The sequence below is a fragment of the Myxine glutinosa genome, chromosome 8 (genome assembly GCF_964187855.1).
Source record: "Myxine glutinosa chromosome 8, kmMyxGlut1.1, whole genome shotgun sequence".
Classification (NCBI taxonomy): domain Eukaryota; kingdom Metazoa; phylum Chordata; class Myxini; order Myxiniformes; family Myxinidae; genus Myxine; species Myxine glutinosa.
In genome coordinates this window covers 129,806,526-129,834,191 of record NC_136268.1, presented here as the reverse complement: position 1 = coordinate 129,834,191, position 27,666 = coordinate 129,806,526, and the positions used below count along the sequence as shown (strand labels likewise).

Below are 27,666 nucleotides of genomic sequence, written 5' to 3'. Positions count from 1 at the left end.
GTTTCCATGGTGGTGTCATGGGGGTGAGGGGAACGACTATGAAACGAAACTGACCTCAAACAAGGAAATGAGGCCATTTGGCTCAACATCGGTGCACTCCCAGAATATTTTTTTACTATAGCTCTAAACTTCAATTTTCTTGATTGTTTACTAATGTCTAAGTAGTCATGTGACTCACCTTGTAAATTATGAGAGAGTGGTGCGGCATATAGTGTTATGTGTGGATGGTGGTGCATGGCTGCTTTTAGTTGGGGAACGATCCGTCTGGTTGATTCCGACACATTAATTAGTTCCGCTACCCTGGATGGGCCAGCATGTCCTTTGCCCTTCACCATCAGGCTCTGGTTAACCGCTGAGCGCCCCCCCCCCCCCCCTATCCGTGATGGGGACTGAGACTTGAGACATTGTCTCACGAACGAAGAATTCCCAGTAAGCGTGATTCATCAGCTCATGATAGGCCCCTGCCTTTTGTACACACCGCCTGTCGCTACTACCGGTCGGACGGTTTGGTGAGATCCTTGGATCAGCCCCTGCACCGGTGGAAAAGATGAGCGAACCTGACTGTTAGGTCTAGGAAGAAGTAAAAGTCATAACAAGCAGGTGGTGAAAATTAACATCATGGCAAGTGAGAAAACAAAGGGTGGAACAGTGAATACAATTTCACAATTGTTTGCTCTTCCACACTCTCTGCTGGCTCACTTCTCTTCAGGTTCATTTTCACCTTGTGCATTACAAAGCATGAATCCTGTTATTTTGGATTTTAGTTCCTAACAATCAAGCCAAATTCCCTCAAAAGTGAATGTACGTGCATTGGTACTCCACCTTTTTAAAAACGAACTTCATTTCAGATTTGCACCATCGTCATGAACTAAAAAAAAACTGAACTGAACAAAGTTACTGTAAATAACTGTTGCATTTCTGTAGAGGCTGATTCCTGTGTTGGATTGCGTAGGAAAAGAAGCAAGGAACGAACAGCAGCACAATGTCGTCACTCAGGCGGAAACTGGGAGCTCATTTTGACGATCTCGAGCAGTGTTACTTTTCACTTCGCCTCTCCTGCCTGCCAGGTACTACAATGCGACTTAAAAAAAAAAATATCGATTCGTCAGGAAAGTATTTCTTTGTTGAGTCAATCATAAACGGCATTTAATCTTTTTGGGTATTTGAATCGGGTAAATGTAATTGAATGCCAGCCTTGGATTTGTACCGATGAAATCTTGAATAAAATGTTTTCTCCGGATATTGAGGCTCATGGAGGAGTTGTACGATCGTCGATCGATGATGCAAGGCTATAATGTACTGATATGGGTGTGTGAGTGTAGACTTAGTTTTTGTTTTTGTTTTTTGTTTTTTGTATGCAAGTTTTGAGGTTCGTGTAAGAGCGAACATTGATCACAAAAAAAACAAACGGACACATAAAAAACATATAATAAAAGGAGTGGGAGACGAGATTGGGAGAGAGAGTGAAGCACACAAGTCCAACATTAGAGAACAGGGACATCAGGAGATCTGTGGGAGGGAGAGGGCTTGGGGTGAGGAGGCATGGGAAAGGGGGTGGGGGGGGGGTGGTTGGGAGAGGTATAAAACACATGGACACTGCTAGGAGTTCAAGGAAAGAAGTCGGTATTTCGAAAAAGTGGATCTGGGGTGAAATTAACGGGGGTAGAAAAGATGAAGGTTTTGGATGGGGGAAGATATGACATGGTAGTTAACAGCTGTTTTAAAGACCGGGAGGGGTGGGATTGAAGTTTGTTCCAGAGGCGGGAGTAAAGAGGAATGAAAGAGTTGTCTTGAAGTCTTGATTTTGGCAGTTTCACCAGAAGAGGGTTGCTGGCAGATCTTGTGCGACCTGTAGGAGTATTTGGGGGACAGAGCACAGACAGATCTGGGGGAGCAAGGCTGGAGAGGAGTCGGTAGAAGACAGAAGCCCACCAACCTGTCTGCGGTGAGTGAGTGAAAGGCCCTCAGAGTTGGCTTCATCGCGGGAGATTCCAATGATTCTGAAAGCTTTGGTTTCAACAGCGTGAAGCCGAGCTAGGTGTGAGGCAGGAGCGCCAGCCCAGAGGCGAGAGCAGTATTCCATTGAGCTGTGGATGAAAGCCTTGTATGTGGTAAGGAGCTCAGGTGTGTCAAGGAAGGACTTCCCACAATGGAGGATGCCCAGTCGGTAACTGGCTTTGGAGGCCAGCTGGAAATGTGGTTTTCCCAGGAAAGATCATGGCAGATAGTGAGACCCAAAAGCTTGAGTGACAGAACTTCTTGGAGAGGATTGTTGAGAAAGTAGATGAGAGGGTTGTCCAGTCGGTCTTTTTGGAGAGACATAGTGAGCTTGTGAGATTTGTCAGGATTGAAAGACATGTTCCACTTGTTGACCAGTCTATGATTTTGTCAAGGTCTGCAGAGAGTGAGGAGGCTGCAGACTGCCAATCTGAGGGATGAGGTATGGAGCTGCAGAAAGTGGAGTCATCAGCAAAGAGATAGAGAGGATTTTCCAGAGTCAGAGATCGTTGATGAAGATCTGAAAAAGCACAGGGCCCAGAACACTGCCTTGGGGAACTCCAGCCTGAACAGGCAGGGGTAATGAGAGAAATTCGTGAATTCGATGAGAGAGATGACTACGACCAGAGTGGACATCCACAAGCCATGTGTGGCGATTTCCATGGATACCATAGGAGGATTGTTTGGTGAGCAGAGCGGGGTGCCAGACCGTATCGAAGGCACGTGATATGTCAAGGTAGACAGCTCTGATTTCCTATTTGGCATTGAGGACCTCCATCCATTGTTTAGACAGCAGAAGCAGCATGTCCAGAGTAGAATGACCTGGTCTGAATAAGTGGTTGAGTGGCTCTAAAGATAAAAGATCGAATGGGTGCAAGGAGACAATTTCGTCTTAGGAAGGCAGACAAGCAGCAAATTGTTTGACCAATGCTTAAGGGCAACTAGTGTTGGAGAGTGTTTGTCAAAGAAAGGACAAGGTGTTACGAGGAAGATTGTTGTTGAAGACCGAGAAGCTGCTAACTTGTAAAGCCTGAACTTTGAATTTTCTGCCATGAAATGCTAAAGATGCCATAGCTTAATAATCTGGTAATTTTGATGGATACAAGAGCACTGACCATACTTGATTGCAGTTTGTACAAATGCCATGATCATCTGAATTGGATGGATGAACATGACCCTGATTACAATGTTTCATAAACTCTACTTACGGAAGAAGTTTATTGTAGAATCCAATGGGATATTTAAGCAAGCATTCAATGAGATATGTAACGAAGCACCAAATATTTATTAACTGTTGGTAAACTGGCACATTCAAAGCTGTAAAAGTAAAATGAAGCGGTGCAAATTAGACCATATGTAGTTCAAGCAAGTGATAATGTTTCAAGTTATCAAATATAAGGGACATCAATAAGCATGCAGAATTGGAACGTGATCCTTAACATCTTCGCTTTGTATTTCTTGAGAAACTAGAACAGCACTCCGTAGAGCACATACCTTCGCCAGGCTGAACAGTTTACGTTTTGTATCCCACTGATAGGCCGGATCTGCATCCGAACCTGAACCAAGATCTAATCGGCTTGTTCTTGTCACCTAACCAACTCATCCACCCAATTTGGTCATAATCCGCCCACAACGTTTTGAAATATGTTATACGATGTCTTTTTTGGACCCATCTCTCAATGGTGAAGAATCATTTTACAAAATGAAAAAGCTCTTGTATGTCGATCCAGATCTTCACCAAGACTGAATCAAATCATCCTTGTCACACACCAAACCTGTCCCACGGGTTTTGTCCAAATCCGTCCATAATTTTGTGAGCTATCCTGCTCACAAACAGATGGACAAACGTGTGAAAACATTATGTCCGTCCACCTTCGGTAGCGGAGGTTGTAATATTTGACCTCATACGGGCAATATGGAAAACCAAACGCCCATGCAAAACTGTTCAGCAGGATCAGATTTAACTGTACAGCAGGACAAATCTACAAACTTTTTCAATGCTGAGCGAGGAGCAATCCCTGCACTTTAGCTTCCTGCTGAGATTAAATTATCCTTAGAGCCTTACATTCCATTGCTTCCAAGAGTGCAAGATGAGATACCGTAGCACCAGCCCATAGAGGAGACACCACCCAAGTGGATTGAAGGGTGAGACATGCAAAACTAGCATAGCAAAACTAGAGTAGATGCTGAATAAGAATATAAGATTTTGTTTTCACTATGGCTACATATATTGTGTGCAGGAGATGAGATGGAAGGGAAGTGGTGTGAGAATGGTGAAGGTTAGGCAGGGACAGAAATACAAGTTTGTGTGGCAAGGGTGCCCGGAAGGCATGCATGGTGTTGGTGTCCTGTTTTCTGAGGAGTTTGTAGACAGTGTGGTGAGTGTGACTAGAGTGTGTGAAGGGTTGATGATGGTGAAAATGATGATTGGAAAGCTCTTGGTGAACGTCATCTCGGGATATGCTCCGCAGGTTGGTCGGAGCGATGAAGAGAAGGACAAGTTCTGGTGTGCAATAGAGAAGCTGATGGAAAACGTGAAAGATGAGGAAGTTGTTGTGGTAGGAGGAGACCTAAATGGACATGTGGGAAGGAGTATGGACGGTTTTGAGGGAGTTCATGGATGATACGGATATGGTGTGAGAAATGGAGAAGGTGAAAGGATTTTGGAGTTTGCTGATGGAGCTGGTTTGTTGATTTGTAATGCTCAGTTCCAGAAAGAGGATAATAATCTTGTTACATACACGTCAGGTTGGTCGACGACAACCGTTGTTGACTACCTGATGGTGCATAGGCGAGATAGGGGCACCTCCGGGACACAAAGGTGATCTCGGGGGAGGAGGCTGTTTCACAGCACCACTTGGTTGTCTGCGACATAAGGGTGAAAGGTGCGAGGAGAGCTCGGCGGGTGAAGTACCAACTGAGAATGAAGGTGTGGAGGTTGAAAGAGGTGACAGTAAGGGAGGCATTAAAAGAGAGGCTGAATAGGGTAGAGGATGATGTGGTTGAGCTTGAAAGTGGTTGGATGTCAATGAAAGATAGTCTGTTAGGAGCCGTTGGTGAGGTATGTGGATGGATAAAAGGACCACCGAGGCACTCGGAAACATGGTGGTGGGATGATGAAGTTGGAAAGAGGATTGACGAGAAGAGGAAGAAGTTCAAGGAGTGGCAGAAGGCGAAGGGTACGGGGGCAGAAGAGGCAGACCATGAAAGTTAGAAGGCTGCAAAGAAAGCGGAGGCAAAGGCGCAGGAGGGATACAGGAAAATCTTCGGCGAACTCTTGGATTCGGACAAGGATCAGAGAGTGGTATTCAGGATTGCAAAGCAGATAGCGAAAGAGAGGTGTGATGTGATGGGGGTGAGTTGCTTGACGGATGAAGTAGGACAAATCGTTGTGGATCCAGATGGAATTAAAGGAATATGGAAGAGATGTATGGAAATGCTGTTGAATGCAGAGAATGAATGGGATGGCAACATAGAGAGTAACCCAGTTAGAGTAAATTAGAGTGACCCATAGAGAGTAAATTGTTTGCTTAAAATTATTTAAAAGTTGTACTTGTACTCCACAGCGTGATTAAATTATTTTAATTTTTTTTACCTGGAAAATACCTCCTGCCCTCCTTCCATATTTACATTAACTATTATGGGGAAGTTTGATAAGCCTTAAGTCATTTTAGTTAAAGTCACACTTTTCAACAACGTAAAACTACAACGTTTAGTGAGGACTTGCAGTAAGTATTCTTGATGGTTGGTCATTTTCCTTCATGTGAGATCGGCAGGTGAAAAAGAAGCGGATGTAGCTTGTCTGCCGTGGGAATGAGGTATTGTTGTCTGTCCCATGATGGATTAATCTGCAAAGTGTTTTAATTTTCTCTGAAGCATAGAGATTATACAGTGAAGTCCAAAAATGTTTGCTTTATATCCTGTACACTTCCAAAAGTCAAAACGACGAATGAAAATAGAAAATAGTAAAATTCTCAGTTCTTATAAATTGTCTATTAGAGAAAGGATGTTTTAATTTTTGTAGCAGGCTTTATTTTCCATAACAAACTTGGCTGAATGTGCAGTTTTTGCAACTTCAATACTTGATGATTAGCTCAATGCAAGCTCTGCACCCCCACCCTTCCCCAATCCCCCCCCCCCCCCCCCGCCCACCAACAGGCACATTAAAGATTATATGATTGATCATGTCCATCGCGGTCCATTGGATCTCACTGCATATCTCCCAAAAAGTATTGTAGCAAAAACTCAAGTTGTAATGACAGCTGTAAGAGGTGCAGCACAATTCTGGGAACGCTCACTACCTAAGAAAATGTGTAATTTATCTTTATAAGAAAGTCTACGGGAAAGTGTATATTTACATCTTACTATAATTCACCAAATGTCCGTCCATCCGTCGGTCTGTCCGTCTGTTCGAAGGTACCGCAAAAACGGCTGAAACGATCGCAACAATATTTTGGGTGGGTAATCCTGGGATCTCCTGGAGTAAAATAGGGCATATTGTTTTTCCAATTTCAGCTTTGGCCTCCAGCATTTTCAGGTTTGGTCTCCTGCATAACGTTATTTTCCCGGGTGCCACACAAACGGCTGCACCGATCGGACTGGGTGACCTCTGACAAAGACCTTTTGTAAGGACGTGGGTTGAATCCCTGCTTGAGAGAATGCAAACCCCCTCCCCGCCATCACGGCCGTCTCTCCAACTCACAACCCCACGAGATATGCGGAAAGGACGACCCAAAACCAATTATCTTCTTTTTGATTCGTATATAAACATCATTAAAAGTAAATAATGACCTTGGCCAAAGTTCAAACGACGTGAGTTTAATCTCTGCATGAGAGAATTCCACATAGCTATTTGGGCGGTGTATACGCTAACTGCTAACAGATCGCTGTCTCCATCGATCTTGCCAAGGCCGTAACACCTATCGGCTCAAAATCCTTTTAACTGTTGACTTGGTAGTTTTTACAATGAAGGAAACATTAACAATGTTGCTAAAAGTTTATTTTGTGATTATTTTGTGATTGGAGTTATGTTGTTTGGAATGAAAAAAGAGATATCGAGTTCAAGTGAATGATGACATGCCGTGATGGTTTCTACTTTCTACACGTGAACTTCGCGGATCGCCATATGCAGATTCGCCACGGACCCACGATCGATGTTTCTATACGTGAACGTACCCGTTTGTTTGTGAACGGGTACGTTTTTCATGGAAGTCCTTCACGAACGTGCTGTCAATGTCTGACGTGCGACTGAGGGTGCTACAGGAATGTGGAATTTATTGGTTTCATGCTTTAGCAGTCGCTGTATCTGCATTGCCTGTTTGCTTCTGGCCTCCCACCCATGCGTAGCACAGGTATCTCACTAGCAAATGACAATACACCAGGAGAGACATAATCAGACATATATTGGCATTTGGACCTGGGTTCACTGTATCATTAATTTGTGGTGCACATGGGAACATTCACAGGCCAGCTCCAGATACTTGTGCAAAACCCGAGGCATGTGACTAACCATGTAATGAAACGATGAAATGTCTGTGGTGTCGAGGCAGGGATGGGAGCTTTTACCACATACTGACAGTTATTGCTTTATATTAAAATTACCTGTTTTATGAACCATATTACTCCTTCTTATTACCTTCTTCTTTTTTTTGCACTGCCGTATTTATTTTTTTGGGGTGTTGTTTTGTGCACAGATGACAAAAAGTCAACAGCTCAACTTGATGAATTCCAAGAGTGCCTTGCAAAGTTTACACGCTATAGCTCTGTGCACCCCTTGGCTACACTTTCATATGCCAGTGATATCTACAATGGCTCCAGCATTGTTTCCAGGTAGTTAAGTTTGTGAACATGATTGTAGTTTCGTTTTTGTATAGAATGCACTTTTTGCAGCCATTTTACATGATGTCGTGTTTTATTTATTTATTTTATTTTGGCTCCTGTCACGTCTTATTTTGAAGTGGGATATCGATTATTTAAATCATTTGATGAAGTATAATATTGCAGAGATATCTGATAAAATGAGGTACACGAAGGGTGCGGATGGCCAAATTCTAAGGCTGCTTTGCTTTTTGTTTTTATTTTATTTGTACACATGTGCAGTGCAGCCTATTTTACCAATCCCCATTGGACCATAATTGCACATTACATAAACTTGGAAGTGTTGACATTGCAGACATATTGGACAAACATATGTACATGATGAATGAACACTGATGATAATTAGAGATTATGAATGAATTGTATATGTACACCTACTTCTGCAATAGAATAGAAAACTAATATTAGGTATGGCATTTTAATATTTTACAGAAAAATGGAGACTAATTTGACTTTCTACACGTGAACTTCACGGATCGCCATATGCAGATTCGCAAATGAGAATTATTTTTTTGGGGTGTTGTTCTGTTTATTTTTATTATTATTATTATTTTTTTTTTTTCTGTGTTTTCAAGGAATTAATTTTTCTGTTTTCAAGGTACACAGAAAACTTTACGTACTGATGAGTTTTAGCCTATATATGTAGGGCACCCCTTTATATGAACTTTTCTCGAGCATTACTTCGTTCCTCCTCAGAACACAAGGGTAGTCCAGCATGCACATGAGATTTTTTTTTCAATGTCCCTTCTTTTCTATACTTTGCCACATGGCAAATACCAGAAATAAAGGGGCCTTTTCTATGCCCCTGGCATTTTCCCCAATAATATACTATAGGTTTAGTTTACTTCAGGTTTATATTGGTCCCTATATATATACAGTGGGGAGAACAAGTATTTGATACACTGCCGATGTTGCAGGTTTTCCCACTTACAAAGCACGTAAAGGTCTGTAATTTTTATCATAGGTACACTTCAACTGTGAAAGACGGAATCTAAAACAAAAATCCTGAAAATCACATTGTATGATTTTTAAGTAATTAATTTGCATTTTATTGCATGAAATAAGTATTTGATCACCTATCAACCAGTAAGAATTCCGGCTCTCACAGACCTGTTAGTTTTTTCTTTAAGAAGCCCTCCCATTCTCCACTCATTACCTGTATTAACTGCACCTGTTTGAACTCGTTATCTGCATAAAAGACGTCTCCAGACCGTCTCCGACCACAAAGACCGCAAAGACCGACCGCAAAGCCGTCTCCAGACCTGTCCACACTCAATCAGACTCCAACCTCTCCACAATGGGCAAGACCAGAGAGCTGTCTAAGGACATCAGGGACAAATTTGTAGACTTGCACAAGGCTGGGATGGGCTACAGGACAATAGGCAAGCAGCTTGGTGAGAAGGCAACAACTGTTGGCGCAATTATTAGAAAATGGAAGAAGTTCAGGATGACAGTCAATCTCCCTCGGTCTGGGGCTCCATGCAAGATCTCACCTCGTGGAGCCTCAATGATCATGAGAAAGGTGAGGGATCAGCCCAGCACTACACGGCAGGACCTGGTCAATGACCTGAAGAGAGCTGGGACCACAGTATCAAAGAAAACCATAAGTAACACACTACGCCGTCATGGATTAAAATCCTGCAGCGCACGCAAGGTCCCTCTGCTCAAGCCAGCGCATGTCCAGGCCCGTCTGAAGTTTGCCAATGACCATCTGGATGATCCAGAGGAGGAATGGGAGAAGGTCATGTGGTCTGATGAGACCAAAATAGAGCTTTTTGGTTTAAACTCCACTCGCCGTGTTTGGAGGAAGGAGAAGGATGAGTACAACCCCAAGAACACCATCCCAACCGTGAAGCATGGAGGTGGAAACATCATTCTTTGGGGATGCATTTCTGCAAAGGGGACAGGACGACTGCACCGTATTGAGGGGAGGATGGATGGGGCCATGTATCGCGAGATCTTGGCCAACAATCTCCTGCCCTCAATAAGAGCATTGAAGATGGGGCGTGGCTGGGTCTTCCAGCATGACAACGACCCGAAACACACAGCCAGGGCAACTAAGGAGTGGCTCCGTAAGAAGCATCTCAAGGTCCTGGAGTGGCCTAGCCAGTCTCCAGACCTGAACCCAATAGAAAATCTTTGGAGGGAGCTGAAAGTCTGTGTTGCGCAGCGACAGCCCCGAAACCTGAAGGATCTGGTGAAGATCTGTATGGAGGAGTGGGCCAAAATCCCTGCTGCAGTGTGTGCAAACCTGGTTAAGAACTACAGGAAACGTCTGATCTCTGTAATTGCAAACAATGGTTTCTGTACCAAATATTAAGTTCTGTTTTTCTGATGTATCAAATACTTATTTCATGCAATAAAATGCAAATTAATTACTTTAAAATCATACAATGTGATTTTCAGGATTTTTGTTTTAGATTCCGTCTTTCACAGTTGAAGTGTACCTATGATAAACATTACAGACCTTTACGTGCTTTGTAAGTGGGAAAACCTGCAACATCGGCAGTGTATCAAATACTTGTTCTCCCCACTGTATATATATATATATATATATATATATACATACACACACATACACACACACACAAAAAGCGCCTCTCCCTTTATATGGAACGGTTTCTCTGAATGCAACTTTAACATAGATAGGGACTGAAAATTTGTTTTTCGGCTTCTACTGGATGAAATCGGCTGCAAATTTCAGAAGTAAATGCTTTGTACGTCGAGGTAATATGTTCTACATTTCAGCAACGTCTGTTTCCGTATTCTTGAATTGTATTAAGAAAACCCTCAAATCCACGTTGGTGGCTGACAGTAGTTTGTCCATCCGTCCAAAATGTGTTGGTGCTCATATCTCAAAGGCTATACATTGAAACTAGCTGAAACTTGGAATATATATCAGCCAATACGTCTAATTAATGGCTTTCAAAACAAATTCCACCTAAGTGCCATAGGTTTTGTTTGGCTCATGGGGCAAACCCCAAAAAGTTGGACAAAGAAAAATGTGGACTCAGGTCGTAATCAATATGGAATGAAGTTGCGTGCCGAGAGAATGAAAACGGCACAAACAGAATGGCGACAAAAAAAATTATTTGTCCAGGATTGAATTGATACCGTATTTCATGACGAGCAATGGGAGAGATGGTTTACACTATCGGGTAGGACCCCCATACAGACCGTGGGAAATGGATTGGTTTTTAATTCGTGTAATTTAATTGATGTATGTGATGTCTCCATATATTTTTTCATCGGTCATTGTCATGGCCACTTTCTATGGCCACTTGCAGCCAGAGAAAATGAAGGGCATTCTTGGGAAAAATGCCCCTTTGTATGGTATGTACCATGTGACAACCTAGAAAATAAGGGACATTCCATGGTTTGTGGAAAATGCCAGACAATAGAAAATAAGGGACATTCAAAAAAATATCATGTGCATGCTGTGCTACCCTTAGGGTAGCACAGCATGCACATGATATTTTTTTGAATGTCCCTTATTTTCTATTGTCTGGCATTTTCCACAAACCAAAATACATTTACTACTTCATGCATGCAGATGTATGAATCAAATTGGTGCCTCTTATATATTGTTAACCCCGTAGCCGATGAGCACCAGCCTTGAACGGATAGCCAGACTGTCTTTAATTCCAAACGCAAACGGCCGAATAATGGCGGCTCTTTCTCAGCACCAGCGTTGACATGGGGACTGTCTCAGCGCTGAGACATGAGCCAGAAGAGCCAGCACAAAAGTAACCAACTGAGAACAAAGACCAGACCAAGAGAGAGAGAGAGTCAGCGATTATTTCCCATCCTGCTCGAACCTTCTAGCTCTGACATCACTCTGTCCAATCGACGAGCTCTCGAAACACCCCATGGTCTTGCTTGGCCAATGACGAAGCTCGAGGTGTGGGAGGTGGGGTTTATTTGGAATTTATATCCCTGGCAGGTGTGGTTAATTTGGAATTTATATCCCTGGGAGGTGGGGTTTATTTGGTATTTATATCCCTGGAAGGCGGGGTTTATTTGCCAATCGGCACATGTTTGGGTTCTGTCGGCGGTGGTGGGGCGGGGCTTAGCCCGATCGGAAATGTTCTGTGTTTCTGTCGTCAGTTATGGTGTTGTTGGTTAATGGGAAGTTGTTGTTGTAACGAGGGTTTTATGGCTGACCTTGTAGTTGTAAAAAAAAACAAAAAAAAAACGTAGGGAAAAGCCACAGAAGGCAATCACAAACTGGGGGGAAAACTAACTTTAATCCCTACCTAGTTAACATAGCTCCACCTCCTGTGTGAAGACACATAAACAATCTTAAGCTCCAGTTTCCCTGCTTAAATACATCGAGATGTCTCCTACGCATCCAGTAATCCACGGTCCATGCTAATGCTATACAATCCTACCTGTACTATGGCATTTCATCCTCTACCCCTACAATGTCACAACATGTATTCGCTGTCAGATCCCTCTATTCGCGGTTGATAAATTGCCACCTGCTTCTCTATTCACAGGCATGAGTCCTGTGAATTCGCCGTTTTTCATGGGCGCATTAATGTTTTTTGTTTCTTTTCAAGAGCTGCGTGCATTTTTTTTGGTTTTTGTATACAAGATCGAGGCTCATGAAAGAGCTAACATCAATCACAAAGAAGACAAACGGACACACAAAGCGTACAATAAGGGGAGCGGGAGACAAGATGGGGATGGGGAGAGACGGAAGCACACAAGTACAACAGCAGAGAACAGGGACAACGGAAGATCTGTGGGAGGGAGAGGGTTTGGGGGGGGGGGGGGGGAGGAGGCATGGGAAGGTGGTGGGGGGTAGGGGGTGGGAAAGGTATAAAACAAACGGACTCTGCTAGAACTTCCAGGAAAGTAAGAAGTTGGGATTAAAAAAAAAAAGTGGATCTGGGTGAATTTACGGTGGGTAGAAGAGATCAAAGTTTTAGATGGGAACTGAGCATTACATAGTTATATAACCCATTTTTCACCAGCCATGCACAAAGCAGCTGGATGTGCGCAAAAAAACATCTTCGAGCCATGACCTGCTTCTACATTCGCGGCGCTGTGCTACTCGTTTTCACAGCTTTCGCGGCGGAATAAAAATACATATTTGAGCCGCACTTTAAGCGAGCTTCGCGGGATGTCCCATCAGCTGCTCAATACGGCATCCCCAATGAGTTACTGTGCAGAATGAAAACACCATCATATCTACCACATGACCTACGTCGACATTCGCGGATTATGCCTCAGCATTCCTGTGTTTTTTGGGGGGGGGGGGGGGGGGGTTTCCTCAACATTCGTGGATTGTTGCTCTTCGGGAACCAATCCCACCTTTTTCCATTTATTTATTTATTTTTTTTATTTTTTTTTGTATACAAGATCGAGGCTCGTGAAAGAGCGAACATTAATCACACAGAAAGACAAACAGACACATAAAACAAATAACATCGGGAGCGGTAGACAAGATGGGGAGAGAGGGGAGATGGGGGAAGGACACAAACACAACGTTTGAGAGCAGGGACCGAGAGGCATGGAGACATCGAGAGATCTGTGGGAGGGAGAGGGCTTTGGGGGGGAGGCATGTGAAGGGGGGGAGGCATGTGAAGGGGGGGGGGGGGGTGGGAGAGGTATAAACATATGGACACTGCCAGGATTTCCAGGAAAGAAGTTGGAATTTCAAACAAGGTGGATCTGGGGTGAATTAGTGGGGGTAGAAAAGATCAAGGTTATGGATGGGGGAAGATAAGAGATGGTGGTGAACAGCTGTTTTAAAGACCTGGAGGGAGGAGAGGGATTGAAGGGAGTGTGGGAGTTTGTTCCACAGGCGGGAGAAAAGAGGAATGAAAGAGTGAAGGTGAGCAGAGAGCCGAGATTTCGGCAGTTTAACCATCAGAGGGTTGCTGGCAGATCTTGTGCGACCTGTAGGAATATTTGGGGGACAGAGCACAGAGAGAGCTGGGGGAGCAAGGCCGGAGAGGAGTCGGTAGAAGACAGAAAGGCCACCTACCTGCCTGCGGTGGTGAGTGAAAGGCCCTCAGAGATAGCTTCATCGCGGGAGATTCCAATGATTTTGAAAGCTTTGGATTAAGCCATTGAAAAAATTGAAATTTTTTTGAAATTGAAAAAAAGAAAAAACATAATCAGAAAATTGAAAGCCATTGAAACAATGCCCCGCCATTCGCAGTTTTGTAGGTCATGGCTTTTCCAGGAAGGTATCCCCCGTGAATAGAGGGGACTATATATTTGCTCTCTGTCCATCCCACCTGTATAGTTATTCCCTTTTTGCTTGGAACAAGAACATTCATTGGGACCAGTATGGGAGACATGTATTGCAAAGCATTTCTCTTTTGTTTTCTTATCCCATGAACAATTTTTACATCGACCTTAACATTTATTCTCATTTTTTGTACCATTTTAATTTTATCATCTGCAAATTTTAACCCGAGGACATTGTTTTGCAGCATCGAGTTTGATCGCGATTGTGACTATTTTGCCATTGCTGGTGTCACAAAGAAGATCAAGGTGTTTGACTATGGAATTGTTATCAGAGATGCTGTGGATATTCACTACCCTGTCAATGAAATGACATGCAACTCCAAAATCAGGTACTTTTTTAATTATTATTTTATTTATGATTATTACTTTAGTTTTTTTTTTTTTTTTTTTTTGCTACTTTCTGCATTGCACCACAAAGAATGTTGCGGGTTGTACTTTTATTGCCTGGAATGTAACTTCCTAAAAAAATAGTTTTGTCAACGCAGAGTCGTTTTGTGCTGGAAATGTGAAGAAGGGGGAGGGAGGAGAGGAGAAGGGGGAAAGAGGGAAAGAGGATGGGGCCAGGGGAGGGGAAAAGGGTGGGAGCAGAGGAGGGAGGGAAGGGAGGGGGTGGGGGATGAGAAGGAGGGGAGCAGAGGGGGAGATGCGAGCAGAAGGGGGAGGGCAAGAGTTGGGTGGAGGACAGGAGAGGTGGAAAGAGGTTGAGGGAAAGGAAGGGTGCCCCTCACAACCCCACCTCTCCCAAACGCAGGTTCACCTGGGCGACCAGGTATCTCCCCCACTACACTTTCTAACCCAAGGGCCATTCCCCCCTCCCCTCACCAACCCCCTTCAGATTCTCCCTTGATCCCATGCACTCACTGACAACCTGCCTCCCCGACTCCCTCACACCAACCCCTCCCCCTTCACCCCACATAATCAGAATTCTCCGTGCGTAGAACGGGTATCATCTAGTTTTATCAAAATGGGCAAACATGTGCTATCATCGAGATAAATACTTCTTCAAGCGAGGCCTCAAAATTCTATGATTCTCCCAAATTCTACATGATCAATGTATATAAATTGTCGGTGTGAGTGTCAGTGTCATACTTTTTAATGACTATTAATTAATTACGTACTATTCAAATGTACCTTTTAACCCTTTAGACTGCTGAGACCCCTCAGACCTCGGAAGACCCTTTAACACTTGACACCCAAAATACCCCCGGGGACCCAGATGACCCAAAAGACCCCGAAGGCCCCTAAACAGAGAACCCAAAAGACTCCCAGGACCCAAAAGACTCCCAGGACCCAAAAGACTCCCAGGACCCAAAAGACTCCAAGGACCCAAAAGACCCAGAGGACCCAAAAGACCCCCCTGAGTCTGACAGGCAGGTATGCTACAAGGCCGTGAAGACCAATGAAAATTTGGTACAACGGATAAATGGGCCCACTAGTCCCTCAAACTTCACTTTTCCCCACCAAACTTATTTTCGCGCAAGTGTAACAGCCTCAGGTGTGTCCATGAATACAATCACGTCTGACATATACAAACCACACAGGAAACATGTCATCTTTCCTGCACATCTATGCATGTAATCACTTGTTAAGTTTGCCTGCAGAATGCACAGAACAATGTGATTTCATTTCATCATCAAATTGCCATCCTTCATGGAAATTGGTCATGGAAAGGATTATCGCTGCGCAAGACGCAGCGAACGTGTTTTCGGAGACCGCCTTAACCCACTTAACATCTATGATGATGAATATTTGTACCAAGCATTTTGATTCGACAGGTGAGGGATCAACTGGCTGACAGACCTGTTGCACGAAGATCTCAACCATCCTTTTTAGAGGAATTTCGCGCAATCGGTTGCATTGGAAGTTTGTATTTTTTGAGGTTCCTGGCTAGCAGACTTCCCGGGATAAGATGAGCTCCAAGTACCAGTGGAGGAGTACCGAGAAGTGATGGGCCAAAACTGTGCAGTGCGAAGCTGGAGGCTGATAGAACAATACATCCACCATTAAAAAATGATTGTGCCTTGACAAACGTGCTCTGAGTGGCGGCACAATGACTTGGATAATATTTTCACTTTTATGACATCCAGAATGTTTTGCTTGTTATTTTGCACCCATATTTCACTTTAATAATTTCACACTTTCAACATTCTCAGAAAGTTTCCAAACATTTACTGTACACATTAACGCATTTACAACTAGAACGGCACTCAGTCGAGAGCATACCTCCACCAGGCTGAACAGACTACGTTCTGTATCCCACTGATGGGTCATATCTGGATCCGGACCTGAACCAAAATGTAATCGGCTTGTTCTTGTACCCAACTCGTCCACCATGTTTTGCCATAACTTGCCACTACTTTTTGAAATATCATGCTACATGTCGTTTTTGGCCCTATCACTCAATGGTGAAGAATCACTTGAAAAATTAAATAATTCTCGTATCTGGATCCGTATTCTGATCTTCACCAAAATCGAACTGATCTGTCCTTGTCACACACCAAACCTGTTCACCAAGTTTCGTCCAAATAAGTCCACAACATTTTGAGATATCGTGCTACATATTGGTTTTAGCCCTATCACTCAATGGTGAAGAATCACTTTAAAGATTCTTAGATCCGGAACTTCACCAAAATCGAACCAAAACACAAACACAAAATCGAACCAAAACCTGTCACATAACCAACCTCTCCACCAAATTTTGGCCAAATCTGTTCACATGTGTTTGAGATATTTTATTCACAAACAAACAGACAGACAGACGGACAAACAAACATACAGGGGTGAAAACCTAACCTCCGTCTACCTGAGGTGAACAATACAGTAATGAAATGCTCAGAGAATTAAATGAGTTTAATGCAAGAATCCTTTTTTTCCTCCTTAACCCGGAAGCACGTGTTCCCCATGCAACATATAACAGGTGTGTATGTAGCAATATAATAAGTGTCATTTAACATTGTGTTTATTTTAAATATTATGGCAATACAAATCACTTGCAAGCAATTTTTGAACACATTTAACATATTACAGCATCTTTCACTGGGGAACTTTCCTGAACGAAAAACCATTCGCTTTCTAACCGCTGCCCCTTAATTGTTAGTCTTTCTGAAGGGCGAGAGTCTGAAGGCGTCTCCATCTCTTATCTGATTGGGCGCCTTGCAAAGCAACGGCTCCTCAGGATTTCCTCAACCTTCAGAAAATCCTTATTTGAGGATTTCCTCAGGGTTGTTTATGCAACAGCCCTCAAGGAAATTATTCGCTAAGGAATCGGTGTATCTTAAGGGGCATCTCTCAAGTATGATGGAATTTTATGCAACCGGGCCTTGGACCTCCTTAGTGGTGGGACCCCCTGATGTGACGATATATTTCTGTCTAAAGCTTTTTCTGTTGCCTCCTTCCCACAAGCACAAAAATACAAACTCGTTCCGCTCCATGCTTGCCGACATTGTCTCTAAAATTATCATGACAGCTGCATCAGCTGGAGCAGTTACCACAAGGGTCTACTGGCAAGCAGCGACTATGAGGGAACGGTCATTCTGTGGGACGGTGTTACGGGAGAAAGAACAAAAGTCTTTCAGGTACGTGTACGAACTGTTCAGGAGGTCGTCTATTTTTATCCGACAAGCAAAGCTCTACCGTGTAAATGTCTGTCGACTAATTGCATACTTTCAATAATTTTATACCTGCTCCTCATTAAAATACTACATGTACCGAGAAAATCTGTATTTGCAGTTGCATGAACTGGAGGAGTGTTTCAAACCCTTGATTTTTCCCATCATTGGTTTTCTCCATCTCCTCCAAACAGTAAAAATGGAAAGTTTTTCTGGTCAGGCATTGAAAAATTGCGTGACCTGGCTCGTTCCACTTTCTACATCAATAACTGCTTTGTTTGTTGGGTTGAACTGTAAGCTGTGGTTTAATTTGTTCAAAATGTTTTGCTTCTTGATGGAGGCAATTTTTCTTTATTTCTTTATGAGATTGATGCTCATGGGAAAGGAAGGTGACAGAGGGTACAAAGGCAACAAACCAGCAGTATGGCCATATTTGGCCTGCTACATAGGGGGATTGATGAACGGGGGAAAAAGAGGAGAGGTGGGGAAAACTGCAAGTAATAGGATTCTACATATTTCAGGATTGATTGATCTGATGCTGTGACGCCAGCCCATAAGAGAGCAGTGCTCCATTGAACTACAATGGCCACGCAGGCTGGGAATGGTTCTGATTTCTCAAGGAATGAATTGGAATGACAGAGATTGAGTCTTTAGTTCAGTGACGGATGACCAACCCCTGGCTGGCTTTGGAGGCCATTTCTGCAATATGGTCTGCCCAGGAGAGGTCATGGATGATGACGTCTTCAAAGTTTAAGAGACCCCTTTGAGTGGATCACCATGTAAATGGAGGCAAGTTACTCTATTAATCTTTCTGTATCAACAGGGTGAGATTGTGAGATTTGCTGGAATTGTCATCTGGGCCCATCACTGAGTCAGAGGTAAAGAGTCAAATATAGACAAAACCTTCTCGGGTGTGAATGACAGTCGAGAATGTGGTGGGACAGAGCGGGATGGATATGGTACACGCAATTTGGAGGCAAGCACGTTGTTGAAACATTCTGCCTCGTCTCGAGCGGAGTCTGAGGAAGGTCGTTTGAAGTGATCAAGGGAATGGCAGGGTGGCATGCACCAGAAAATGACTTTGCAAGGCCCTTACCCGCACTTTATGGAAGGAAAAAGACTGGTTGGTGAGTTAGCCTTGAGGTTAGCAAGTGTTCTGGCTTTCCTGCAGATGGACACATTTGATACAAGCCTTACTGAGTGACAAAGTTGCCCCCATCGGGTTAGCCTTTTATCTTTGATCAGAGGAGCCAAGAAGGGCAGATGAGGATCAAATACTTCAAGGAAGGTAAGAATTATCAGTTACAGGAGGGAGGAACATGCCAGTTGTAGAAATCTGGGTTGGGGAATTTACAAATCGGGTCAGACCCGTTACAGAAGGCGTTGGCTGCAATGCCATGGCTCAATTGCACAGCTGATGCATAGCCTTGGGTAAGGACATAGTTGCCCCATCAGAGAGGTACGAGTTGATTTCTGTCACCAGAAATAGAGATGTATGGAGTGCACAGTATGCCGCACAAACGACCGACCATTAAGTGGTTGCGGGGAGCTATATACAGCCAGAGATGTTCCAGAGGCCTAGCTGAGCCTAGAAGATGTAGCATGGACATGGACGGTGAAGAATGGAATTTTTCACATATGCGGCAACACCCACTCGACGATGTACATTCACCATGTGTCTGACCTTTTTATTTTTTACTTTTACCCAACTTGAGGGTTAGCCTGAAAGATAATGACAGTTAGTTATTCTGACAATCTATCATTGAGCTGGACATTGTTCCGCATTTATTACAGTATTATTTATATGACATTTCATTATAACATAATTCATATCAAAGACTTTTGAAATGGATATTTGGAATACAATATTGTGTACTGAATGAAATTGCTGTTTGGCCTCCCGTTTCTCAGTGAATTTTCCATCACGTCCTACTGTTGCCATGTTTAAGCTCTGCTTCGTTTGAAACTTTCATCATACTTGTTGGTGTAATTCCTTCCAAAGAGGTACAGTGACTTGAGAGCTTAAAGTGTTATTTTTTGGCTACAGGAGCATGAGAAGAGGTGTTGGAGTGTGGATTTCAACATCATGGACCCGAAACTACTCGCGTCGGGATCAGATGACGCAAAAGGTTCCATTTTTACTTTTGTCTGTTCCATTACTTTAATGAGAAAAGGACAATGTAATAATATCCTTGTACAAATAAATTTGGCTTGAGACTATAAAATGTATCTGAAGCTTCATCCATGAGGATAAGGTGTTTTTAATTTTACTTGTATATGCAGGTTGGAAGAGCAGAATATCAGGAGGCTAAGAGTCAAAGCATCGGGGTCCCACTGTGCTGTCTTTCCCTCGCGGGTCCCCCTGTACTGTCTTTCCCTCGCGTTCCCCCTGTGCTGTCTTTCCCTCGCGGTCCCCCTGTGCTGTCTTTCCCTCGCGGTCCCCCTGTGCTGTCTTTCCCTCGTGGTCCCCCTGTGCTGTCTTTCCCTCGTGGTCCCCCTGCGCTGTCTTTCCCTCGCGGTCCCCCTGCACTGTCTTTCCCCCGCGGTCCCCCTGCGCTGTCTTTCCCTAGCGGTCCCCCTGCGCTGTCTTTCCCTCGCGGTCCCCCTGTGCTGTCTTTCCCTCGCGGTCCCCCTGTGCTGTCTTTCCCTCGCGGTCCCCCTGTGCTGTCTTTCCCTCGCGGTCCCCCTGTGCTGTCTTTCCCTCGCGGTCCCCCTGTGCTGTCTTTCCCTCGCGGTCCCCCTGTGCTGTCTTTCCCTCGCGGTCCCCCTGTGCTGTCTTTCCCTCGCGGTCCCCCTGTGCTGTCTTTCCCTCGCGGTCCCCCTGTACTGTCTTTCCCTCGCGGTCCCCCGCGTCCCCCTGTACTGTCTTTCCCTCGCGGTCCCCCCGTACTGTCTTTCCCTCGCGGTCCCCCCGTACTGTCTTTCCCTCGCGGTCCCCCCGTACTGTCTTTCCCTCGCGGTCCCCCTGTACTGTCTTTCCCTCGCGGTCCCCCTGTACTGTCTTTCCCTCGCGGTCCCCCTGTACTGTCTTTCCCTCGCGGTCCCCCTGTACTGTCTTTCCCTCGCGGTCCCCCTGTATTGTCTTTCCCTCGCGGTCCCCCTGTACTGTCTTTCCCTCATGGTCCCCCTGTACTGTCTTTCCCTCGCGGTCCCCCTGTACTGTCTTTCCCTCGCAGTCCCCCTGTACTGTCTTTTCCTCGCGGTCCCCCTGTAGTGTCTTTCCCTCGCGGTCCCCCTGTGCTGTCTTTCCCTCGCGGTCCCCCTGTGCTGTCTTTCCCTCGCGGTCCCCCTGTGCTGTCTTTCCCTCGCGGTCCCCCTGTACTGTCTTTCCCTCGCGGTCCCCCTGTGCTGTCTTTCCCTCGCGGTCCCCCTGTGCTGTCTTTCCCTCGCGGTCCCCCTGTACTGTCTTTCCCTCGTGGTCCCCCTGTGCTGTCTTTCCCTCGTGGTCCCCCTGTACTGTCTTTCCCTCGCGGTTGTCAGCTCTTTCACGAGCCTCAATTCAGTATACAAAAAAAAAAAAAAAAAGTATTAGTAGGCCAAGAGAAAAACAGTTGGGTAAGGACCTAGTTGCCCCATCAGAAGATGTGGGGGGAGTTGCTGATGATCAGTGCAACAGGGTGTCGGAGGCACTGGTAAACCTTGGAGGCGTCGGTGGGCCGCAGACGTGAAATCCTGGAGGGAACAGCTCAAAACGCACTCGGGCAGAAAGGCAAGGGAAGAGGTGGACGGGTGATTGGAGGCGAACATGGTTTGCCCTTGGGGAGGATAATAATGAAAGGCTTGCTGGTCGAATGTGCAACTTTGAGGGGCAAGGGTTGGTTCATCTTTCCCAGTAAGCTGGTACTGTACTCATTTTGCCGACGTCAGAAGGATGATAAGCTGGGTTGACCCACTTGGTGTTATTTATGGTACAGCAGGGGCTCTAATTCGGGACCTTAGAAATAGTCGATAAAAATAATCCAAACTTACCAAACTGTATATAGAGAGAGCAAGTGTACCTTGAGATTCAACTCCCTGATGCAAACTTCCAATCACACTGAGGGCCTTAGATTCCATGGCCTTGAGGACAGCAAGACAGAAGGAAGCAGAAACAATCCACAGGGGGGAGCCACATTCACGACACTCCGGATGAAGACTTTATATATACTAGGGCATGCCCGTACGTGGGTGCCCGTTCCTTGCCAAAAAAAAAAAAAAACGCTACCCGTACGCTCTACCCCGCCCGTACGCCCGTACGCCCGTAAACAAAAAAAACAACGCTCTTCGCTTCCGCCCTTCGCTCTGACTGAATTGGGAGAAATAATGCGCATAAGAAATCGAGAAATTATTATTTTCTCCGGAAGAAATCGAATTACGAACCGTAATGGCGCACGCGCTCGGCTCGGCTCGCTCTCACATCGGCCACGCCCACGCAACAACGCGTTCTGTGATTGGCTGCCGGAAGTGCAGTCTTCACTGTCCGGAAGGTCGCAAATCGCAGTTACGATGAATCGCAAATTAGTTTTAATTAGTTTTAAAACATAGTTTAACGGCAACATAGTTTGCCAACGTGAAATAAATGAATACGCTCTCAAATGTGCCGTCCGAGGCAGAGTCTGTTCGCCACGTTCGGCACACGTGATAGCTCGCTGCTCTCTGATTGGTTGAATCGTTTTTTGGACATAGCTCGGTAACTACTTCTCCGATTAATATGAAACCTTGAAAAGGCACATCCTCGGGTCCCCAGCAATATACCTAGCAAGTTTAAAGTATATCGGACCCGTGGTTGTCGAGAAACAGCGGTCACAGACATACAGACATACAAACATACAAACATACAAACATACAAACATACACACAGAGATTACTGGAATTATAGATAGACTAGGGCATGCCCGTACTATATATAAGCTAGGACGTGCCCGTACGTGGGTGCCCGTTCCTTGCCAAAAAAAAAAAAAAAAAAAATTTGTGTAGGGGTGTGTGTGTGTAAACATCCTAGGGCGTGCCCGTACGTGGGTGCAAAAAAACATGCGTGCAAACAACAACAACAAAAAAAAACTTTGAAACCACGTGGCAGTAACGACCACAGAACCCCCCCCCCCCTCTATTTACATGAATGGTTTGGTCCATTCGCAACGACCACAGAACCCCCCCCCCTCTATTTACATGCAATGGTTTGGTCCATTCGCAACGCCAAAGCGAACGGCGAACGGCTAAATCGCCATAGCTCGGTAAGTACTTGTCCGATTAATTTAAAACCTTGAAAAGGCACATCCTCGGGTCCCCAGCAATATACCTGGCAAGTTTAAAGTATATCGGACCCGTGGTTGTCGAGAAACAGCGGTCACAGACAAACACACACAGACACACAGACACACAGACACACAGAGATTGCTGGAATTATAGATAGATATACCTGGTCTATGGCGTGTAATGGAGCTGACACACACACACACACACACACACACACACACACACACACACACACACACACACACACACACACAAAACTTAACACACAAAACTTAACACACAAAACAACACACAAAACTTAACACACAAAACTTAACACACAAAACTTAACACACAAAACTTAACACACAAAACTTAACACACAAAACTTAACACACAAAACTTAACACACAAAACTTAACACACAAAACTTAACACACAAAACTTAACACACAAAACTTAACACACAAAACTTAACACACACACACACACACACAAAACTTAACACACACACACACACACACACAAAACTTAACACACACACACACACACACAAAACTTAACACACACACACACACACACACACACACACACACACACACACACACACACACACAAAACTTAACACAGCTACTGAGCTTGGGGGAAGTGCCGTCAATTTCCAGGATACTCTGGGTACCATCGACATGATAACAATGGTGCTGCCTTTCTCATCGCACTTGGTGAGGCATGCCTCAGGAGGAATTTCCTCCTCCCCATGGATGCCAACCGATGGGGATTGTCTCTGCTCTATTCTTTTAAATCCTGAATGTCAAGCAAGGAAGCAGCACATACCATTTTCAATGTCTTTGGTATGATTTGAAACGGTCCAAACCAGATGGGTGATTTTTCAGAGACACCATCTCCTTACTCTATGGCCATTGGCTCTCTCTCGGAGCTCATCGACCCTTTGTCAGGTGTTTTTGTCCCTGGCAGGGTGTCACAGTCACCCTCTCCACTAGCAAAGCCAGTGAGGGTGTCGGTTTAGTTGCCGACAACCCGACCATGCGTCAGGTAGCTCTGGATGACATGTTACCAGTGGCAGTCCCAAAACACTGACCTGATTTGAAATGACTTTGTAAACTGTTATAAGCTGAGGATGGAAAAGGACGTAGCCCTGCAGAGAATCCTGATGCAGTGGCCTATTTTGGAGGCTAGCTTGCAGTTATGATCTGCTTCCCTTGAATAGTATCACACCTTTTCAGCTTTTCAGGAAGGGGGGAGCAGGAAGAAAGAACAAGAGGTGGGGGGTGGGGTTTGTGATAGGGAGAGAGGTGTGTATATGCTACGGAGGATGGAGAGCGAGAGCAAGCACAATAGAGTTTTACAGTTGGGCCAAATAATTAACTACAAAACTCTGCATCTGAGGGCAGATTCAGTGCTGCCAAAACCAGCATCGCATCAAAGATCACACTAGGTGGTTTGTCATTGCCTCCCCAGCAGTCAGCTAGAGTGCAGGAATTTAGAATTCAGGCAGGCTTACCATTCACGGCAAAGGAATCTATCTTTCACTTGCTCGTTGCTGTAACCTCGCCATGTTTACTTTTTTACTTCTTTGTATAATAAGTCGAGGCTCGTATAAGGACTAACACATGAGGGGTGACGAGGGGGAGAGAGAGAGAGGGAAGCACAATAACAGCAGGAAACAGGGACATCAGGAAATCTGTCGAAGAGAGAGGGCTGGGGTGGGATACATGGGATAAACAAGATAGACACGACAGGGGCTTTCAGGAAAGAAAACAGGGAATTTGAAGGAGGTGGGTTTGGGGTGGATTAACAGGGGTGGAAAAGGTCAAGATTTTGGATGGGGGAAGATACGAGATGTTGGTGAACAGCTGTTTTAAAGACCTGGAGGGAGGAGTGGGATTGAAGAGAGTGTGGTTGTTGCATATTATTGTATTTTTTTGCATTCAATTACTATTAATCTTTTTAAAGGTGAACAGATTCTTACTGTTATTCATTTGTCTGTAGCACCTCTGGAAATCTATTTGAATTGAAAAGCTCTGGTTGTCAGAAACTAATATACAACAGTCATTTTAAGGCCATTTTCTCTGCTAGAGCGGGGGTTAGCCTTACGGGCCCCATGACGATCTTCTCCATTTTGCCCTATTTTCTGCATCTCCCCTTGTTAACCCCCTTGCCCGCATTTCGTATGTGTGTTCGTGTGTTTGTGAACAAGATATCTGGAAAAAGTTCTGAACTGATTTGGATGAAAGTTGGTGGGATGATTGCCCTTGGGATGAGGAAGAATTGATTAGATTTTGGTGAAGCTCAGGATATTATTCTGGATCCAGGAATTTTTTGAAGGATCTTTTTACCATTGGAAGATAGGGCTCAGCAGCAGCCACCCACGGCGGGAGTATGCGCTCTACTGAGTGGCGTTCTAGTTTTAAATGATTCTTCATAAAACACTATTACAACAACAACAACAACAGGCATTTTAAGGCCATTTTCCCTGCAAGAGCGGAGGTTCGCCTTGCGGTCCCCATGACAATCTTCTCCATTTTGCCCTATTTTCTGCATCTCTCCTTGTTAACCCCCTTGCCCGCATTTCTTCTTCCACCGTCTTTCTCGGTCTTCCCCGTCCTCTACTTCCTTCTACATTCATTTCCATCACTCTTCTCAACCAGTCACTTTCATCCTTCCTCAACACATGACCAAACCATCTCAAACTGTTTCTCTTCACAGCATCCATCACAGGCTCTTTTCCCATCATCTTTTGCAATTCATCATTTGTCTTCCTCTCTCTTTTTTTTTTTTTTTTCTCTCAATGATACTCCGCACATCCACCGAACCATTCGCATTTCCAGCCTTCGTTGCTGCTATAAGTTCATTACCCATGTCTCGCTGCCATGAATCATAACACTTCTCACACATGCAGCATACACCTTTCTCTTCAGCTTCAATGACACCCCCCCTCCTCGTCAGCACGCCACTCAGTTCCCAGCTTGGCATAGAAACTTCCTTGCCCACATGGTAATTTACCCGGATAGGAATGAATGGGAATATACTCGGATGGCTGAATGTCATAGGCCAACCCAACTTGTATTTCAAATGTTGTCGTGTTATGGTTTTGTTTCATTTTATTTTAAAGTTTACACACGCACGACGCACGTGTTGCTGAAATTATTTGATGGGATTATTTCTGTTTCTCGTCCAACTCGTCCCTCAACTCTATCAGCTGTGCTTGGGATGTTTAGGTATCATGAGCGAAATACAGCCCACGGTCCTCACTGTACGTTTGATACTGTTACGGATCCGGGGGATGGCACTCCCGTTAGCAAGGGGGGGTTAATCCCCTTGTCCTGTTAAGCTGGCCGTCCGACCGGTCCTGGGGGTATCTCGCCACTCCCGGTCAGCGCTGAATAGGGTAGTAGGCCAATTCTTCCTATGACCTAAGTACCAGCGCCTTCCGGTAAGCGAGGAAATACTCTTGCCCGGGCCGCAGCGTAATGGATGGATTGCGCCGAGCGAAGCGAGCTGCGACGCGGGCCGTTAACCAAAGACTAAACCCGATTAAAAGCGGTTCGGCCAAAATCGCGCCACAGGTACTCAATTTGGAAAAGACAAAGACGATCGGACGAGAATGAAACCAAAAGAATAAGGAGGAACAGGGGTTTATTAATTATTTACCACAAACCAAAGGAAGAGAAGGAACGAAAGTAATATGAAGAAGAAGAAGAAGAAGACACAGCGCAAATCCTTAAACAGTTACTTATACCCAGGGCAATACAGACAGCACAAACTCACGTACACGAATGGGGATTGCAGGCAGGAATGACTGGAAGGATGAGAGGGGCAGACGGTCCACAGAGCGGGCGGGCAGGGAGGTCCGGGGACCGCGGCACGACGTCGAGGTCCCGCTTGAACGTCCACGCTCCGGTTCAGTGGCGAAAACCCGGCAGGCAGCGCGGTTGGTATCGCCCACGAGCGTGCCGACTCTCACACGCCGCAGGATGTTCGCGCCAAGAATGAATGTTCGATGTTCGCTCCTCTCTCCCTCCTCTCTCCCTCCTCTCTCTTACTCCAACTCAACTTCTCGGTTCATGCTCCCTCACTCATCTGCGCAAGCAGTCCCTCACTCCTCCTTTTATTGCCCTCCCCAAAATCAAACAGCGGGCTATGAGGGCACGCCTACCGGGTCGCTCACCTCGGCGCTGGTTGGTTGGTAAGGGCTCTCTGACTCCACCTTTGATGACGAGTTGGTGTAGTGCTGTTAGCCAGATTCAAAATCCCGTCTCGGAAACGTCTCGATAAATTTTCAATTTTCATAACGGGATCTCGGATCGGCTCGGTTCCCGGCAAAGTAAAAAAAAATAAAAAAAAATAAAAAATAAATAATAATAATAAGGCTTCAAAAATAATGGAATTTCATTACAATATATAAACAACAATGAAAAAAATTCATTTCTGATGTTGAGTACTTAAATTCCGACTTAGTTTCCATTTACCGGGATGAAATAAAATACACCGCCTACATGCAGATGATCGGCCACCGATGGGACCGGGTTATCTCATTACAGTTTGTATTGTCGTGTAATTTCTTGCTCGGAATGTCAGAGAGAGGGAGAAAATGTTTCTGCCCAGGCATATTCGAGTCCCGGTTGGAGTTTCATTATCATTTTGTGAGTTGTGATCGCCAAGGGGCTCGCTCCCCCCCCCCCCC

At 44.9% G+C, this 27,666-nt stretch overlaps 1 protein-coding gene across 2 annotated transcripts in view; it reads left to right on the top strand.

Moving 5' to 3' along the window:
* Positions 1–27,666, top strand: part of COP1 (COP1 E3 ubiquitin ligase) — a 90,330-nt gene that overhangs the window by 48,986 nt on the left and 13,678 nt on the right. For both annotated transcript variants that reach the window (XM_068125233.2, XM_068125232.2), the window contains 5 exons: positions 953–1,067; positions 7,692–7,827; positions 14,325–14,468; positions 17,606–17,714; positions 19,795–19,876. In XM_068125233.2, coding sequence (XP_067981334.1) covers positions 953–1,067; positions 7,692–7,827; positions 14,325–14,468; positions 17,606–17,714; positions 19,795–19,876 — 586 coding nt within the window. The remainder of the gene's footprint in view (positions 1–952; positions 1,068–7,691; positions 7,828–14,324; positions 14,469–17,605; positions 17,715–19,794; positions 19,877–27,666) is intronic.